The 20,834-nt window shown below is 36.4% G+C and overlaps 2 protein-coding genes across 2 annotated transcripts in view; both read right to left on the bottom strand.

Annotated features, from left to right (window-relative positions):
* Nucleotides 1-20,834, bottom strand: part of LOC105464255 (zinc finger protein 729-like) — a 424,831-nt gene that overhangs the window by 397,777 nt on the left and 6,220 nt on the right.
* On the bottom strand, nucleotides 1,127-14,768 carry LOC112426722 (zinc finger protein 257-like). The gene is given in 6 exon segments (XM_071088069.1): nucleotides 1,127-2,085; nucleotides 2,087-2,239; nucleotides 2,241-2,333; nucleotides 2,335-3,790; nucleotides 14,010-14,105; nucleotides 14,642-14,768. Coding segments are annotated over 6 exon segments (1,935 nt in total). The 5' UTR covers nucleotides 14,676-14,768; the 3' UTR covers nucleotides 1,127-1,982.

The following is a 20,834-nucleotide window of genomic DNA, read 5'->3' as shown; positions in this document are numbered from 1 at the left end:
CTTGTTGCCCAGGCTGGAGTGCAATGGCATGATCTTGGCTCTCTACAATCTCTGCCTCCCGGGTTCAAGTGATTCTCTTGCTTCAATCTCCCAAATAGCTGGGATTACAAGCACCCACCACCATGCCTGGCTAAATTTTTGTATTTTTAGTAGAGACAGGGTTTCACCATGTTGGCCAGGCTGGTCTCGAACTCCTGGCCTCAAGTGATCCGCCTGCCTCAGCCTCCCAAAGTGTTGGGATTACAGGCATGAGCTACTGTGCCCGACCAGAATGTACAATAGTCTTAATGTGGTAAAAGAAAATATTTAATTATAAATTAAGTCCACACATAATCTAAAAATTTTTTAATGTACTGCATTTTATTACATAAAAGCACAATCAGTAACATTATATGGTACTATTTTAGTTAATTTTAACTTACATTTAACTAAAATTAAAAATGTTTTTCTCTCATAACTTGAAAGAATATTACTCTGAACAACTACCTCATACATCACTAAGTTAACCACAAAGAGCCTCTTCACTTAGATTCCTATGCATCTTACATTTCAGTGTCCTTACTCTTTTATAGAAGAGGTCATGTGTAATTCCCACCTAATAAAGTATCTCTCGTATCTCTGATGCAGCAATAGTTAATCACATGCTTTCACAGGTGAATACAACAGAAATGAAGAAATAGCATGAAGTAATTTGAGAGTTGACTTACATCATTATTTACTTTTTAAAAGTTTTATGATTTTATCAAAAAAGTATACTTGAGTGTAATTATGACTTTTCAAAGAAATGTCTACTCATTTTAAAGTTATATAAAATTAATTTACTTACCAACAGTAGTTTTGGATTTTCTATACACAGCAGTCTGATTTAGTGCAATGTCTGAAGTGTCAGTGTCTTAGCTATTTCTACTGTTCTCTGATAATTATATAAACTCAATTTGAATTAAATATTTTTTTTTTTTTTTTTTTTTTGAGACGGAGTCTCGCTCTGTAGCCCAGGCTGGAGTGCAGTGGCCGGATCTCAGCTCACTGCAAGCTCCGCCTCCCGGGTTCACGCCATTCTCCGGCCTCAGCCTCCCGAGTAGCTGGGACTACAGGCGCTGCCACTTCGCCCGGCTATTTTTTGTATTTTTTAGTAGAGACGGGGTTTCACCGTGTTAGCCAGGATGGTCTCGATCTCCTGACCTCGTGATCCACCCATCTCGGCCTCCCAAAGTGCTGGGATTACAGGCTTGAGCCACCGCGCCCGGCCTTAAATATTTCTTTGTATTTATTGCATCTGCAAAAGTATATTTTAGTATGAGCTCTGGCATTTTCTAAGCTATAGTTATGGAAAAATGTTTTTCCAAATTCATTACATTTGTTGAATTCTTCTCCAATATAAATTTCCTAATGCTGAACAAAATTTTAGCAACTGCTTCAGGGTTGTCTAGTACAAAATGTGTACAATAAAATGATACAAGTAAAAGCACTACAACCCCCTTTATATTTGTAATGTTTGTCTCAGAATAAACTCTTCTTCACTTTAAAGGCTTACATTTCTGACAGATCATTTGAAAGTAATTGTATTTATAATACTTTTATTAAGTATGAACTCTCTGATGTTGTGTAATATGTGAGCAGATATTAATGACTTTTCCACATTCTTTATATTTGTACACCATTTCTCAACTATAAATGCTTTCCTGTACAATAAGCTGTGAACACTGGTTAAAAATTATATTCTTCACACTTGGAGTTTTCTCCAGTATAAATTATTTTACCTGCAATCAAGCGTGAAAACCATTTAAAAGTTTTTTCACAATCTTTATATTTCTAGAGTTTTGCACTAGTATAATTTTTTTTTCTTTTTACGTTTAGATAAGTTTGAGGTGTTGTGAAAAGCACTGTGACATCATTCAAGATTGTAGTTTCACTCCAGCATGAAACATCTTATATGTTAAGAATTGAGGACTTGTTAAGGGCTTTGTGACATTCTTCACATTTTAGGATTTCTGTCCAGTATAAATTATGTGTAATAAGAGTTGAGAACTTTTAAACGCTTTGTCACATTCTTCACATTCGTAGGTTTTATCTTCCACATGAGTTCTCATGTTTAGTAAGAGTTGAGAACTGGGTAGAGGCTATGCCACATTCATCACATTTCAAGGGTTTCTCTCCAGCATGAATTATTTTGTGCTTAGTGAATGTTGAAGATTTGTTAGAAGCCAGGCCATGTTCTTCACATTTGTAGGGCTTCTCTTTTATGAATTCCCTTATGTTTAGTAAGGATTGATGAACAGTTAAAAGCCTTGACACATTCTTCACATTTGTAGGGTTTTTCTCCATTATGAATTATGTTTCGTAAGGTTTGAGGAATGGTTACAAGCTTTGCCACATTCTTCACATTTGTTGGGGTTCTCTCCAGCATGAATTCTCTTATGTATGGTAAGGTATGAGAAACGATTAAAAGGTTTGCCACATTCTTCACATTTGTAGGGTTTCTCTCCAGTATGAATTATCTTATGTTGAGTAAGGTGTGAAGACCGGTTAAAGGCTTTGCCACATTCTTGACATTTGTAGGGCTTCTCCCCAGTATGAATTAACTTATGTTGAGTAAGGTGTGAAGATTGGTTAAAGGCTTTACCACACTCTTCACATTTGTAGGGTTTCTCTCCAGTATGTATTATCTTATGTCGAATAAGGTATGAAGACCGGTTAAAGGCTTTGCCACACTCTTCACACTTGTAGGGTTTCTCTCCAGTATGAATTATCTTATGTTGAATAAGGGTAGTAAGAGCTGAGGACCAGTTAAAGGCTTTGCAATATTCATCACATTTGTAGGCCTTCTGTCTAGTATGAATTCTCTTATGTTTAGTAAGGTGTGAAGACCGGTTAAAGGCTTTTCCACACTCTTCACATTTGTAGGGTTTCTCTCTAGTATGAATTACCTTATGTTGAGTAAGGTGTGAAGACCGGTTAAAAGCTTTGCCACACTCTTCACATTTGTAGGGTTTCTCTCCAGTATGAATCATCTTATGTCGAGTAAGGGCTGAGGACTGTTTAAAGGCTTTTCCACACTCTTCACATTTGTAGGGTTTCTCTCCAGTATGAATTCTCTTATGTTGAGTAAAAGTAGTGAGAGCTGAGGACCAGTCAAAGGCTTTGCAACATTCATCACATTTGTAGGGCTTCTCTCTACTATGAATTATCTTATGTTGAGTAAGGTGTGAAGACCGGTTAAAGGCTTTGCCACACTCTTCACATTTGTAGGATTTCTCTCTAGTATGAATTATCTTATGTTGAGTAAGGTGTGAAGACCGGTTAAAAGCTTTTCCACACTCTTCACATTTGTAGGGTTTCTCTCCAGTATGAGTCATCTTATGTCGAGTAAGGGCTGAGGACTTGTTAAAGGCTTTGCCACATTCTTCACATTTGTGGGAATTCTCTTTAACATGAATTCTCTTATGTTGAGTTAGTTGTGAAAGCATGCAAAATGATTTGCCACATTCTTTACATTTGCAAGTTTTCTTTTCAGTATGTCTTATCTGATGTCTATCTGAATTTGAAAATTTATAGAACACTGTCACATATTTATCACATTGATATATTTTCCTCTGGGTAGTTATCAGACATTGGTTAAGTCCATTATAACTTCCTTTGCACACCTTACACTCATCCACACTTTTACAGCCCTTTCTTAATTGTAAATTCTCATGTTCACATTTATCATGTCTCCTCAGTATGACTTTTTGGGAAAAATCTTTTATGTCTTGCTCCGGCCAAAGGTCTTCAGCAATATGAGAACACATAACTAAAAGAAATTAAAACAACAAATTACTCCACTTACTAGACTCAGGTAAATATTTTTTACAAATCTAACCTATAAAACTGTATACACTACATAAGCAAGATGGCATAGCAAAATACCACAGGCTCTAATTTATTCAAAAACATATAAAATGTAACAAAAACATACTGACCAAAACACATTTTTGGAAAATTTATAAATGAGTTAAGTGTGCGAAGTGCCCCAGGTGAACACAATGTAAAAAGCAACATAGAAGAAAAAGAAAAATCTGTTATATTAACCCAACACAGCACTTCCTTCTCCCCAGTATAACATAGTGCCGTTAGAAGTATACATTGCCAACTCCTTGTTTCTATTTAAAAGAAAAATATTGGCACATACATTTTTATGTCTGGATTTTAGGGGTCTTTCAAGACACTGGTTTCATTCTCCCATTAAATAAAATGCTGAAAAAAAAAATAGTATACTTTGGAATAACAATTTGAGAATGCTGAGACCAAAGGTATTGGCACATACATTTTTATGTCTGGATTTTAGGGGTCTTTCAAGACACTGGTTTCATTCTCCCATTAAATAAAATGCTGGAAAAAAAAATAGTATACTTTGGAATAACAATTTGAGAATGCTGAGACCAAAGGTAAATGTTACAGCAGCAGACAGACTGCAGTACCACAGACAGGGAACAAGGGTAGCAAGTGATTGATAACTAGGAAGAAGTCACGCAAATAAACTTTTTAAACTAGAAAATAAAACATTTCAGATAAGACACATTCTAAGAACATGTTTAAAAGGCTCTCAGAATGTCTAACCATGACAACTGGTTTCAGACTATGCCAGGATAAAGCTACATTGTAAAGACTGACAGGAACCTTTTTTTTTTTTAATGTCCAAGTCTCAATCAAAGATTACAATGTATACAAAATAATAGGGCAACATGGTCCCATCAAAAAAATTACAAAATTTTCAGAAAGCAATCATTATAAAATAAAAATGTATACATTTTAGAAATTTCAAATAAGTTGAATAACACTCAATGAGTAAAAGGAGCACAGACAACTACTGAAAATCAGAAAAAAGAAAAAAACAGTAATTGTAGAGGTAAAATACAAAGAGATAATAACTAACCAATTCTAAAAGAAAAAAAGATATAAAAATAAAGAAGTTCAACAAACTAAAATACACATACAAGATATTTATTTAAAAAACACATATATAAGAGCAATTTAAAATGTCACAGAGAGAATCTCAAGAACTGCAAGATGAAAGTGATGTGTCATTTATAAGCATAGAGTTATAAACTAGTTTATAAACAGTTTAAAACAGTTATAAACTGTTTAAAACTAAACAGTGAGGTTTTCAAAAGAAAATTTTGCAGGCCAGAAGAAAACTGTGTGATATTGCCAAAGTCCTGAAGAAAAAATGCTGCCAGGTGAAAAGAATAATCATCAGCAAAAATGTCCTACCAAATAAATAAATAAAAAGACCTTCTAAAATAACCAAATCCTGAGACAGTATATTGGCAATGCATATGACCTATATATATCAAAGATGCTGAAAAAAGTTTCTTCCACTGAAAATAACACGATGCTAGAAAACAACACATAATCATATAAAAATACATAAGTTCCTGGGAAACATACATACACAAAAATAGAATTCCTTAGCATTCTCATAATGGGATAGAAAACATTTATAATTATGCTCTAAAATTAGAAAAATAAAAGCACAGAAAGTATTGTAAATATCTGTTAATAAATATACAACAGATAATCAGCAATATCAATAACAAAGTTGAGGGCAGATGTAATGGGGAAAAATTTTTGTATATGACTGAAGTTCATTTTTCACCAGATTAAATATACACTACTTTATCTTTTAGAGGTTTATGTAATCCCCAAGGTACCACAAAGAAAATATCTGTATAGACACCCAAAAGAAAATAAGAAGTGAAACCATATCAATACTAATGAAACAGACACAATGGAAGACAGAAAGGGAGAAAATGAGGGATAAAGATACAAGAATCAAACAAAATAATTAATAAAACAACAGGAAGTCTTTGTCTTTTAGAAAATTACTTACATATATGTATAATTAGCTTTCTAATCAAGAGACATAGTTTCAATAAAGGGATTCATTAAAAAACATTAAAACTCAAGACCCGACTTGTCTTTCTACAAGAGTCAGTTTAGAACTAGTAATTTAAAAAAGCCTGAAAGTGACAAGATTGATGTAGGCATTCTATCCAAATACTAACTAAATGAGAGCAGAAAAGGTCAAAGCAGTATTACACGAGCTACATCGTAAGTCAAAAACTCATATTACATAAAATGTATATGAAGTCAAAACTCCAAAAGACAAAAACATTAAACAATAATAGACGAGGAACTTATGAAAAATGTGTATAGATGCATATTTGTGTGTGTGTGTATCTCACCTTAGAGTTCCAAATATGTAAGGTAAATATTGACATAATTGAAGAAACACATAGAAAACAATATAATAATAGTAGGATATTTTGATACCTCACTTTCTCTGATAATAATAAAACAAGATAATATTAGTAAGGAAACAGCGGACTTGAGGGCAGTATAAAACAAGTATTTCTAACAGATACAGAGAACACTTCTCAACATCAGGAAACACACCCTTTGCAACAGCTCATACAACATTCTTTTTGATAGACCATCGGTTAGGTCAAAAAATAAATCTCAACAAATGTTTCAAAACTAAAACTTTGAGCTGGGCGTGGTGGCTCACACCTGTAATCCCAGCACTTTGGGAGGCCGAGGCAGGTGGATCACCTGAGGTCAGGAGTTCAAGACCAGCCTGGCCAACATGAAAATACAAAATTAGCCGGGTATGGTAGTGCATGCCTGTGATCCCAGCTACTTGGGAGGCTGAGGCAGGAGAATTGCTTGGACCCAGGAGGCGGAGGCTGCAGTGAAGAGAAATCACACCACTGCACTCCAGTCTGGCGACAGAGCAGGACTCTGTCTCAAAACAAACAAACAAATAACAACAACAAAAAAAAACTGAAACTTTGGCAGGCATGGTGGCTCATGCCTGTAATCCCAGCAGTTTGGGAGGCCAAGCTGGGTGGATCACCTGAGGTCAGGAGTTTGAGATGAGCCTGGCCAACATGGCGAAACCCTGTCTCTATCAAAAATACAAAACTTAACTGGGCCTGGTGGCATGCGCCTATAATCCCAGATACGCAGCAGGTTAAAGCATGAGAATCGCTTGAACCCAGGAGGCAAGAGTTGCAGTGAGCCGAGATCACACCACTGCGCCCCAATCCTGGGCAACAGAGTGAAAGTGTCTCAAAAAACAACAACAACAACAACAACAACAAAAAACTCCTAAAATTTTAAGGATTACTTTCTATGAACAAAATGGAATAAGAATATAAAACAATGGAAAAAAAAACTGAAAAATTCACAAATATATAGAAATTAAACAATACACTCAAGCATACTCTTGTTCAAAGATTAAAATAATATTGTATAGATGTTTGTATCATTTAATGTAATCTACAGATTGAATGCAATGTTTTTCAAATTTCTCATTGCATTTTGAGAAAATAGTAATAGCAAACTCAGGAGTGCTATTGCAAGAGACAACAAGGTACCCAACAATCTTCAAAAAAAAAAAAAAAAAAATTGGAGGCATTATAATTCCTTATTTCAAAGCATATTACAAAGCTACAGAATTAAAACAATTTAGTATCAGTATCAAACTGAAAACTAGACAAATCAAATAGAATGCAACACATAAACTTTAATATATATGGTCATATAAAGTCATTTACATACCCATAATAATTGTAGCATTGTTACTGAAAGCCAATAGGTAAAAACAATGCTAATTTCTGTCACCAAATTATTCAATAGATACAATTTGAAATGTAAAAATACTGGAACATCACTCAGTTTTCTTTCTTTTTTTTTTTTTTTTTGAGACGAAGTCTCACTCTTGTCCCCCAGGCTGGAGTACGATGGCATGATCTCAGCTCATTGCAACCCCTGCTTCCCGGGTTCAAGCAATTCTCCTGCCTTGGCCCCCTGAGTAGCTGGGATTACAGGCACCTACCACCACACTCAGCTAATTTCTATATTTTTAGTTGAGATGGGGTTTCACCATGTTGGCCAGGCTGGTCTAGAACTCCTGACCTCAGGTGATCCACCCGCCTTGGTCTCCCAAAGTGCTGGGATTACAGATGTGAGCTACTGCGCCCAATCATATCACTCAGTTTTCAAAAAGCAGAAAATATTCTAACAACTACACAGATAAATCTTGATGATATTTTGCAAACTGACATGAGCCAGCCACAGACAGAGATTGTATGAGATACATAAAGAAGTTACACCACTAGGAACACAAAACAGAGTGGTGTTTCAAAAGTGCCGTAATACTGGAAAAGTTGGTAGTTGTATAATGTGTATTGAGATTTAGCTTTGCAAGATAAAAATGCTTCAGCAGGCCGGGCGCGGTGGCTCAAGCCTGTAATCCCAGCACTTTGGGAGGCTGAGACGGGCGGATCACGAGGTCAGGAGATCGAGACCATCCTGCCTAACACGGTGAAACCCCGTCTCTACTAAAAAATACAAAAAACTAGCCAGGCGAGGTGGCGGGCGCCTGTAGTCCCAGCTACTGGGGAGGCTCAGACAGGAGAATGGCGTGAACCCGGGAGGCAGAGCTTGCAGTGAGCTGAGATCGCGCCACTGCACTCCAGCCTGGGCGACAGAGCGAGACTATGTCTCAAAAAAAAAAAAAAAAAAAAAATGCTTCAGCAATATGTTGCAGAATAATGTCAATATAACTAAACTGAATATTTGAAAATATTTTATTATAAATTATTATGTGTTTTTGACAAGTAAAAACAATAGTAGCTAGAAGAGAAATTTAGTTATGAGTTTAGTTTTTCGAGATGGAGTTTCGCTCTTGTGGCCCAGCTGGAGTGCAATGGCACGATCTTGGCTCACTTCAGTCTCCGCCTCCTGGGTTCAAGCGAGTCTCCTGCCTCAGGTTCCCAAGTAGCTGGACTACTGGCGCCCACCACCATGCCTGGCTAATTTTTTTGTATTTTTAGTAGAGACGGGCTTTCACCACTTTGGCCAGGCTGGTCTCAAACTGACCTCAGGTGATCCACCCACCTTGGTCTCCCAAATACTTGCTGGGATTATAGGCCACCACACCCTGCCAGTAGTTTTTAAATTATCTTCAAATCCAAAAGTATTTCTTTCACAGAAAAATAACAGAGATTCACAAACAAACAGGATATGGAAGATTCACAAATAAATAGGATGTTGAAATTAGGAGAATTTTTGTGACTACTCATCTGCACTGGATTAAACAACAAACCTACACAACAAATATACAAGTTATAAAGAAACACAGGGATAATATTTATAAAGGCAAACAAACATAGAGATAATTATATTGGCAATGGATGTTTGGCTGATTCATATTTGATTTTGCTCCACACTGTGTTAAATTGTTCAGAACTAAATATTGTCATACACAATTATAATATAAACTGAAAAATCAAGACACAATTAACTGGTATGAGGTGGCATGTTCTAAAATATAATACAAAAATATAAAATTGCAAAACAAATTTAAAATGTAGAATGTAATACTTATTGGACAGCATCAAGTCGATCCATATACTCATGAACAAAATCTTGGAAGAAGTCTATAGGGAAAAAGTAATACAGAGTTTACTTGAAAATGAAAAACACTAAGTTCTTCCCAAATTTTGAGGTAATAAAATAATACCTGACCAATAATACTTGATTTGAAATTATTTTACTTCAAAAAAAGATAAAAAGACTTTCCAAAATGAAAGGTGAGAGTGTTCATCATGACTAGCACTGTCCTACAAAAAATGCTACATGGTGGCGAGGCACAGTGGCTCATGCCTATCATCTGACAGTTTTAGGAGGCCCAGGCAGTCACATCACTTGGGACCAGGAGTTCAAGAACATCCTGAGGAACATGGTGAGACTTTGCATATAAAAACGAAGAAATGCTACAATGAGTCCATTATATTGAAAAATAAAATTCTGCACAGCATCATATGACTATGTAAATATAAAGCTCTCTATTAAATGTAAATATACAGACACACATAGAATCCTTTACTATGACAATGATGGTGCATAAAATCCCTAAATTTCTTCCATAGAATATGAAAAACAAAATATAAATCTGCATAAATCTGTTATTAAATGTGTAATATTAATAACAAAAATGTAGAGGTATAGTATTTGTATTCAGTTGAAGTTGTTATGAGATTAAAATATATTGTTTTAACTTTAAGATGTTTTATTTAATCTTCATTTTTCAAGATGATTATGAAGATAATATTTTATAGAAAGTATGCTAAACAAATAGAAAAATAATCAAAGCATATCACTATAAAATTAAACAAAATTTAAAGTGGTAAAATAGGAAATGAGAAAAAACATATCTATAAGAGCACATAAAACAATAATAATAAAACTGGTAACAGAAACATTTCTTTAAGCAATTATTTTAAATACAAATTAATTAAACTATTTAATTTTTAAAAATGTAATCCCAGGACTTTGGGAGGCCAAGGTGGACCGATCACTTAACCTCAGAAGGTCAAAACCAGAGTGGGCAACATGGCAAAACTGTGTCTCCACAAAAAATACAAAAAAACGAGTTGGATGTGATGTCACATACTTGTATCCCAGCTACCCGAGAGGCTGAAATGAGAGGTCATATGAGTTTGGGAGGTTGAAGCCGCTGTGAGCCATGATCAAACCATTGCAAACCAGCCTGGTTGACAGAGTGAGAACCTATCTCAAAAATAAAAAAGTAAGTAAATTATATTTAAAAAATTAAATGCCTAATTGGCTTAAGAAAAACAGCATATAATACGCTGCATACAGGAGATTCATTTTAGCATTTAGTTAAATAGGCTAAAAGTAACAGAATGAAAAAATTCCATATTCCATGCAAATAGTAACAATTGGGTGAGGTCGTCATAATTACAGTAGACATAATATGTCCTAAGTACTAGCATGAGACAAAGACTGATATTATATAATGGTAAAATGGGTCAATTTAACTGGTATCTATCCATATGTGTATGTGTGTATATATATGTATACAAACAGATATGTGTATATATAACATATATATGCATACATATATATATCTATATAGGGCTGGGCATGGTGGCTCATGCCTTTAATCCCAGAACTTTGGGAGGCCTAGGCAGGTGGATGATGAGGTCAGGAGTTCAAGACTATCCTGGCTAACATGGTGAAACCCCGACTCTACTAAAAATACAAAAATTAGCCGGGCATGGTGGCACGTGCCTTGCAATCCCAGCAACTCAGGAGGCTGAGGTGGAAGAATCGTTTGAACCTGGAAGACGGAGGTTGCAGTGAGCTGAGATCGTGCCACTGTACTCCAACCTGGGCAACAAAGTAAGACTCCATCTCAAAAAAAAAAAAATCTATATAGATATATAATTAATATAGTATTTAATAAAATACTTATCCAGCTATATGTATATGTATATATAACATCAAGGCTCCAAAATATATAAAGCAAATATCAACAAATTGAAGCAGGAAATACATAGCAACATAATTGTTGACATCAAGATCCCATTTTCAATAATAAATAGAAAATTCAGATAAAATAGCAATAATAAAACACAGAACTTACAAAACATTATAGACTGTATTAATTTTTTTGAATACACAGGAAGCCCAAGAGTAGATAATTTATTAAAAAAAAAAAAAAGATTTGGTTCACAGTTTGGCAGGCTGTACAAGAAGTGTGCACCAACATGTGCTTCTGGTGAGGGTCTCAAAAAGCTTACAATCATGGTAGAAGGCCAAGAGTAACTGGACATACCACATGGTAAAAGACAGCAAGTGTGAGGTGAAGGAGCCAGGTTCTTTTAATGAGCCAGCTCTCTTTTGAATTAATGGAGTGTAAAATTTTGATTACAAAGAGGATGGTGCCAACCCATGCACAAGGAATTTTTCCCCACAAACCAAACACCTCCCACTGGTCTTACATCCAACATTGAGAATTACATGGCAGCATGAAGTCCTCATGCCTATAACCCCAACACTTTGGAGGAGTGTTCTCTTCAGAAGGCAGGCTATCATTCCAGTGGCAAACTACAGGACCCCTGGTCTTAGCTACAGGACAGGAAATGGCCAACCCAACTTGGTCCCACTGAGAATTCTGGATTTACTCTGTGAATTATTTCAAAATCCTTTCAGCCACAGTCTGGGAGAGGTTCTGTCCTTTCATAGGCCTGGAGGAAGACACCCGTTTATAGTCATGCAGGCAGGCCTGCAGACCCTGGCTTTTAATGTGGTGCCTGAAGCAGTTCAAAGTCTCAGTTACAGCTTTCTGGGCCACAGTTTATGGCCAGTTCTCTTTACCTAGAAACCAACACAGTGACCTGAGGAAATCCTCTGTGGTACTCAGCGAAGGCTGTACTCATTTACATCCCGATTTAAGGTACATTATATACAGACCCTACTGCAAAAACCTGCCCTAGTGTCTGCCCTACAGAGCAAAGTCTTGAAGGATATCCAATCTGTCCAAAAATAATATGGGGATTACAACTATCTAAGCCCCTTGTAACAAGCCAACTAAAGGTGGACCCTAGTGCATACCCAGCAATCTTGTGACCAAGCTACAATCCCTCTCCATCACAAACCCAGAGGGAATCCCATCACCCTGGGGGACCAATGGAAGAAGACCTTTACCTACTGAAACCAGTTTATAGCAACTTGAAGAGGTGTTTGCTCCTTCAAATTCACAGACACCAAATGCAAAATTATATTGTGCACCTTGTCAATGCTTCCATTTTAACATAGCACTGATGTGGCAGAATAATTAGTCAAAACAATTTTCAAAAAGCCATTGAAACTGAAGACAAATAAGTAAAAATTTGTTGTTTGTAGATGACATGATCTTATATATAGAAAACCATAAGCAGTGCATTAAAACCTGTCTAAGTTAATAAACTCAGTAAATTAGCAAAATATAAAACTAACGTACAAGTATAAGTTATCATCCCATACACTTAAAACAAACTATTTGATAAAATAGACCAAAAAAAAAAAAAAATCTTATTTACAATAGCATTAAAACAATAAATTTCTGGCCAGCCACGGTTGCTCACACCTGTAAACCCAGGCTGATGAGGGCGGATCATCTGAGGTCAGGAGTTCGAGACCAACCTGGCCAACATAGTGAAACCCTATCTCTACTAAAAATACAAAAACTAGCCAGGCATGGTGGCGAGCGCCTGTAATCCCTGCTACTTAAAAGGCTGAGGCAGGAGAATCACTTGAACCTCGGACGGGGAGTTTGCAGTGAGCTGAGACTTTGCCATTGCACTTCAGCCTGGGCAAGAAGAGTGAAACTCTGTCTCAAAAAATAAATAAATTTCAGAGAACAAATTTGACCAAGGAGATAAAAAATCTTTACACTGAAAGATACAAGATAGCTAGGAAAAGAAATAGAGAAGACAAAAATAAATTTAAAAGTGTTTTATGAGTTGAAAGAATAAGATTCAATAAATATAGGTTCAATAAGCTCCCTACAAAAATTCCAGAGGTAAGTTTTTTTTTACAGTAATAGAAAATACAAGACTAAAGATTACATGAAACTACAATAAACTTTGAATAGCCAAAGCGATCTGGAGGAAAAAAAACAAAGCAGAACGACATCATATTTTATAATTACAAATTATCTTTCAATAATATACTAAAAAAAGATGAAATGTGCAGAAAAATTAAAAAATTCAATGGAACAGAAACCACTATTTCAGACATGATGCAAAAAGAGAACTTAAGAAAAAGCTTAACATAGAATTTTTTTAAATTATGCAGATATTTGTGTGTCCCTAAAAACAATGAAAAAGTAGTCAGACTGTGCAGTCTCTTATATGCCATGAGGACTTTGGCTCTCACTGTAAACTTGAAGAAAAATGACTGAAAGTAGAATCTTTAGAGAATTTAAAAGCATAAGACAGAAAATGCCCCTATGTGAGAACAAAGAAAAAAAAAAAAAAACAAGCCTCAGACTTCCAGAAACTATACCCTTTGGAACACAGCTTCCCAAATGACATTTTAAGGACTTGCTTTCTCCTTGACCTTTGGATCTCTCATCTGGGTCATCCGTTGTATTGGCTTTCACTCTCACCTACCTGGGGGTGTGGCTACCATCTCATGTCTGTTCATATTCCAGGGCTCTTTTCCTTGCTCCAGACAGGTGATTAGGTCTGGCTTAGAGACAGCAATACCTGTTTTATTAAAAATAAGTAATATGCATCTTGTTCATATTCTGCAATTACCAACTTAGTAATGTGCTCAATAAAGAGAATGTTAATACAATATTCTAATACATTTATTCCAAAATACTAATTTATAACAGTTATTTCTAAATATTTAGAAAATACTGTATATTTGTAGGTTCTTAATTCACTACTCAGAACTACTGAATAAAAAAATTGGTGGTAGCAATTAGATTTTAAGGTGTGGGCAATAATATTTTATACCAGTAAATTTCTGAAATTACCACTAATCTAGAGTGAGGGATACAGATCAGCTCAGCCATGTGGAAAGTTCAGCTAAAGATGAAACATCTTGAAGAAATTTTTTTTCTACACTGACAAATCCTTATGATTTTCTTGAAAACAGGGATTTGAAACTCATTTATGCAAAGCATAATTATCAAAAATTACCAAATTATCAAAAAACATTCTACAAAAAAACAAAAAGAAAACAAAAATAAAGCCTTTAGAGTATATTAGGAATTGACTATTGAAGTTATGCTCACCCAGGAAGACCAGGTTTCTGTAGTTCTCTAACATCACATCCCTATATAAATTCTGCTGAACAGTGTCCAGGCATTGCCACTCCTCCAGAGAGAATTCTACAGTCACATCCCTAAATGTCAGTGGTCCCTGAAAAACACACAAACACAGACACATATATATTTACCAAGTGGTCATGGACAGAATTTTTAATGTCACTCAAAGTGTAATTCGAGAGTAGAGAGAACAGGTTCTGCCTCATAGGAGTGACCAAAATTATCCAAGAAAATATTTTTTTAACCCAGAAATATTCTCTAATGTATTCTCCGACTCTAAAAAACACATCCCCATACACATGTACCAAGTGGCCATGGGCAGAATTTTTAATGTGTCTCAAGGTCAAATGAGAGAGTAGAGAACTGATTCTGACTTGTAGAAAGTCTGAGTTTCTGCTTTTTTTTTTTTTTTTTTTTTAAGTTTCTGGATTTCTAACAAGTTCGCCAGTAATGCCAATGTTTTTGGCCCAAGAAGAATATTTTGTCAAACATCCACTAAGTAAAAGAGCCTGTGTTTTTCCTAGTATTGCTGGACTGTAAAAAAAAAGATAAGAGTTTTCACTTGCCAAAGACAGATATATGCAAAGAAAACTTAAGAAAGAGGGGTAGCTACCAGATAAAATGTGATGGTTTATGCACATCAGCTGCATAAAAATAATTTATAATGAAAAGAAAAATAATTAGCTTTCTAGTAAAAAAAATCCGTCGCAGAGCTCCTTAACCAAGTGAATCATTAATATTACTTGCACTAGGACAAATTTTTATGATGTGCTGATGCACAAAAGAAGGACACAGCATCACCACTGTGACATTTTCTCCCAGAAGTAAATTGTAGTCTGAATTTAACCATAAAGAACCATCAGTTTTATACCAAGTTCAAGATACAGGTATCTCCCATGTTGTGTAAGTTTTAATAGTGATTTTTTAGTATTCTTTCTTTAGCACCCTAGAGAGCAGGCATTTTCTCATATTTTTTTCAGGATTTTCTGGGTAATAAATGCCATCCTCTTTAAATAAACACTTTCTTAATCCTGTTCTGTATAGAGTTAATGAAGAACACAGATGGAACCTCAATATTACAAGTTTTCCGTCTTTTTTAAGAACCCCTTTATTCTTCCAATAGGAATCTTGAGTATTCACACCTTCCCAGCCACAAAGGGAACATTTTTAATACAGTAGATTATAAATTCATGAAGAGAATTCCACACGGCATAGAAGGAGCCATGATGTAGAAGGCTCCAGTATATGGGAAAAAACATTTTTCAGAGACGTTTGACTATTATAAGAATTTTTTAAAGTAGTTAAAACAAACTCATTAGGGAGGAAAAACACAAGCAGAGAAGTAAAGCTTTGCATGTAAAAATGCATGGCATTTCAGAAGGCAGAGTGGACACAGCTCTTGATATGAGACATATTTAGATTAAAAAAAAAAAAAGGCATTTTTTTCCTCCTTCTCCTCTGGAATTCCTGCTTAGATGAAATTTTCTGCACCAATTACACCAGCATCTTGAGAATAAGCCTTTAAAGGTGTCAGCACCACCCATTTACCTGCTACCACCACACCCACAGGCAGAAGGACCAAGAACTGCAGAAACATTCCATCCATTTCTGTCCTTTATACTAGTAGAGATTCAGGAACAATGAGCTTCTTTATGAAGATAAAAATACAAGTTTTTTCTTTTCTGTCTCCAGATGCCCTCCTCTGCCACAGACACCAGCAATTTCTGCTACAGAAATGGTAATATGGGCCACACTGCCTTGTCTCTCCCAAACCCAAACAGAACAGGCCCTGTGACCATCCTTTAGTGAAAAGGTTTCTACCTTAACTCTCATGAATGCCTTGAACCCTTCATTGTTGATTCTGGCCTCACCTTGGAATTATATGAGGCACTTAATTAAAACAACATATATGTTTCCACCTAAAACAATAAACAAAACCTGTGGAAAAAGCATAAGTAAGGATTTTTCTGCAAATTGCCCATGTAATCCTAATTAGAGGTCTGGGCTTATAACCACTTAGCTAAGCATTTAATCTCAAGCTTTTATGAGCTTACAAATCACTTAGTAATTTTGGCCCCACTCTATGTAATGTGATTCTGCAGGTTTGAAAAGGGTCCAAAATGAATGTTTTAAACAAGTCCCCTGTCAATGTTGATGTTACTCCCCCTGGGCTCATGATTAGCATTAGAGAAAGCAGGCATAGGACAGAGTCCCTTACACTCATTACTCTTGTCACAACACAAATACTTCTAGGGCAAATAAAGACAACCACTCTCCATCCTAAAGTATCATATTCTTTGCTGGCTCTGTAGAGTATACAGAGAAAATAGAAAGCAGCCATATCTGAATAAGTCTGTGTTTAAATAACATGTACAAGTGTACTGATGGAATGTTTATTAAACATTGTGCTCTATGTGCTCAAGAGGATGTTGCAGAGCACTGTGCTGGGAATAACACATTATGTGACTTAATCGTCATAACACCTTTGGAGTTGGTACTAAGTGTTTAATAATTCCCAGGATTTAGATAAAGGGCACAGCATTTTAATTTTTTTAGTTTCTCTGTCATTAATTTTTTATAAAATGTATAGAATAAAAGCTATATAGATAGATGAGAGGGATAAAGGAAAAATTTAATGTAGTTTAGAGGAATTTTTATTGTGTTTATATGTAAATCAGTTCTCTGAGGCAAGACTCCAGGGTGGGGACAGGACTCAGTCAAGTCCCCAAGTAAGAACTGAACAGAACTGGAACAGGGAGTGGAGCCTACGTAGAATTTGTTCTCTATGCCACTGGTGTACTTCCAGTTCTGTTTCCTAAGCTTACCTAAGAAAAACTTAAATCTCACAGTTCATGTAACTTTAATCTTTTTTAGCTACTGCCCTGTCAATTTCATAATATATACTAATAATCCATTTAATCAAATCTCTTGTTTATCTAGAATAATTTTACTAGAAGATAAATATGTATTCTTAGCAAAATAAAATAAAAATAATAACAATTCTTCTGTCCATAAACATCCCTTCAGGTGATGACATCAGAAGTCACAGCAATATCATTTATTTTTTATTTGTGTTACGGCCCAAATAAACCCCAAGTTTCTTTGCACAAATCTATTTATTATATCAACCATATGATGCTTAATTCATTGTTTATCCAGTTGCTAGTCTGGACTAAAAGTTCACGGATGGTAGGGACCATGATTGCTACATCTATTATTCTAATGGCCATATGAGATGGGAGCATTTAGTTTATCTGTTCGAATCTTCAGAACTTCTTTTCCTCCCAAGTACCAGGAATCTGAAGAAACTGTCATCTGGGTACCAACCAAAAATATCTCTTGAATGAGGGAAGGATGACCCATTTCTCTTACACTGAGACAGAAGCAGAGTTAACCACTCTTGTCAGCCTGACACAATTCTGCTCTGGAAATCCTCAAATGTCTCAAAGACGCCTAGGTGATTCCAAGAGGATTCCCAGTGACCGTGCACTGATGGCCCAATTGTAAGCCAGACAGAAGAGATGTAGGCTGATTCTAAATAGAAAATGGAACTGTCCTGGTAAAGCTCCAGAACCTGGATCACCTGTCCTAATTTGCTAGCTTTTGGGTAAGAGGAAGGATAAAAATGTTCTACTCCAGTATCACATTTTACGAGTAGGTATAGTTGTGGTCATGGCTGTGGATACTTTATAGCCTTGATTTCTCACTCCTAAGATGATTATCTTTACTTACAGATTCTGCTATCAGATTCTATGTACACTGGGATCCTCTCATGTAACTGTAGCAGGTCACTGGACAAGACCTGAAAAGCTCAAAGAGCCACACTATCAAAGGGGCACTTTAAGATGTCTATGTTGACATCTCACAATGCAGAAAATTCCTCCTGTTGGTTTTCATTACCTTCTTAATCTAAAACCTGGCCCTGTCTTGTGAATCTCAGGCAGGGGTCAGCTCTTATGTGCAGATTCTTGGTCAGATCAAACTGGCTCTACATTCTTGGGTGTTACAGCAAATGGAGTACAATCAAAGAGAGATGTTCTCCTAGAGGCTGTTCTAGCACATCCTAAGTAATATGTCTGCCTAAAAAGAAAAATCCGAGGCAACACAGATATAAGTAGACAGTTTATTTGTTCCACCCTTGAGGATTGTAACCTGGGAGCAAAGATTCAAGTTGCCTGGAATCTATATTTTGATTAGCAGCAGTTACAAGTGGATTTGTAAAGCAAAAAAAAAAAAAGAGGGACAGAGAGTGGGATGGTACAAAAATGTCTGTTAATAACAAATGATTTTGGGAGTGAGAGATCAAGGCAACAAAGTATCCAGAGTCATAACCACAACTATACCTACCTTTCTTATTTATTTACAGAAATAACATTGACTATGGATTGGATATACATCATTAAGGTTTACAGCTTAAGTTATAGTGTTCAGTGTCGCATTATTAGTTAAATTGATAGCTACTTGTGGCAATTGTGAATAGCTTCAAGAGATGAATACACAGCTCAAAGTGGGGAAAAAGACATAAGTGTGTGTGTATTTTTTTTTGTTTGTTTTGTTTTGAGATAGAGTCTCACTCTGTCGCCCAGGCTGGAGTGCAGTGGCATGATCTCAGGTCACTGCAACCTTCGCCTCCCAGGTTCAAGCATTTCTCTGCCTCAGACTCCCAAGTAGCTGGGATTACAGGCACCCACCACCACGCTCGGCTAATTTTTGCATTTTTAGTAGAGACGGGGTTTCACCATGTTGGCCAGGCTGGTCTTGAACTCCTGACCTCGTGATCCACCTGCCTCAGCCTCCCAAAGTGCTGGGATTACAGGTGTTAGCCACCACACCCAGCCTGGGCTCTCATTTTAATGTCTCTCTGAGTTTGACAACTAAAATGACTTGTATTCCTCAGATAAAAATCTTTTTGTTTTCCAAATCTTAAGACCTAGATTCAGAATTTGGAGCTGCAGATTTAGGCTCTGGATGGGTGGAGTAGCAGCAGGTGTTACCTGCATATCTGTGGACATTTTAGCAAGAGGAGCTAGAAGTGGAGATTCTCATGTCTACATGTCTACTCACTGCACACATATTACTCTGATTGGGTTTCTGAGCTCCATGTTCTGTGAATCAGTTTCAGGTCTGAAGATACAAGAGTCATCAAAAGAGGTAAAATGGTTGATTGCTGCCCTGTGAAGTTTATAGAAATCTGGCCTAGCTTCTCTAGAAGTGACTGTAGTGGCCTATAGATACCAAGTAGGCAGATACATAATTCTGCCTGCATATTTAGGAGACAGCACATACTGTGTAGCATAATTGTGAGGTGACTGGAAGCCTGAGAGGGAAAGTCCCCTCTAGAGTAAAGCTTGGCTGGCACTTTATGTGTTTATATCATGTCTGGTAATTCTAGACACTTGTTTGGAATATATAATGAAAAGAAATCCATCCTGGCTAACACGGTGAAACCCCGTCTCTACTAAAAAATACAAAAAACTAGCCGGGCGAGGTGGCAGACACCTGTAGTCCCAGCTACTCGGGAGGCTGAGCCAGGAGAATGGCGTGAACCCAGGAGGCGGAGCTTGCAGTGAGCTGAGATCCGGCCACTGTACTCCAGCCTGGGAGACAGAGCGAGACTCCGTCTCAAAAAGAAAAAAAAAAAAATTCATATGGAACAAAAAAAAAGAGCCCAAATAGCCAAGGCAATCCTACACGAAAGGAACAGAGCTGGAGGCCTTACGTTACCAAACATTAAACCACAGGGCTACAGTAAAAAAAAGCAGTATGGTACTGGTACAAAAACAGGCTCAGCAACCAAAACAACAGATTAAAGAGCCCCAGAATTATTCTGTACACTTACAACCATCTGATCTTTGACAAAGCTGACAACAGGAATTTGAGAAAAATTCCTTATTTAATAAATTTTGCTGGAATAACTAGCTAGCACTACGTAGAAGATTGAAACTAGACCCCTCTCTCACACCATATATAAAAATCAACTCAAGATTGATTAGGCCAGGCTCCGTGGCTCACGCCAATAATCCCAGCATTTTGGGAAGCCAAGGCAGGCAGATCGGCTGAGGTCAGGAGTTCGAGACCAGCCTGGCCAATATGGTGAAACTCCATCTCTACTAAAAATACAAAAATTAGCCGGGCGTGGTGGTGGGCACCTGTAATCCCA

Source organism: Macaca nemestrina, chromosome 20 (assembly GCF_043159975.1).
Source record: "Macaca nemestrina isolate mMacNem1 chromosome 20, mMacNem.hap1, whole genome shotgun sequence".
Classification (NCBI taxonomy): domain Eukaryota; kingdom Metazoa; phylum Chordata; class Mammalia; order Primates; family Cercopithecidae; genus Macaca; species Macaca nemestrina.
The sequence above is the reverse complement of the archived record's forward strand: the minus strand, read 5'-3'. Positions and strand labels throughout refer to the sequence as shown.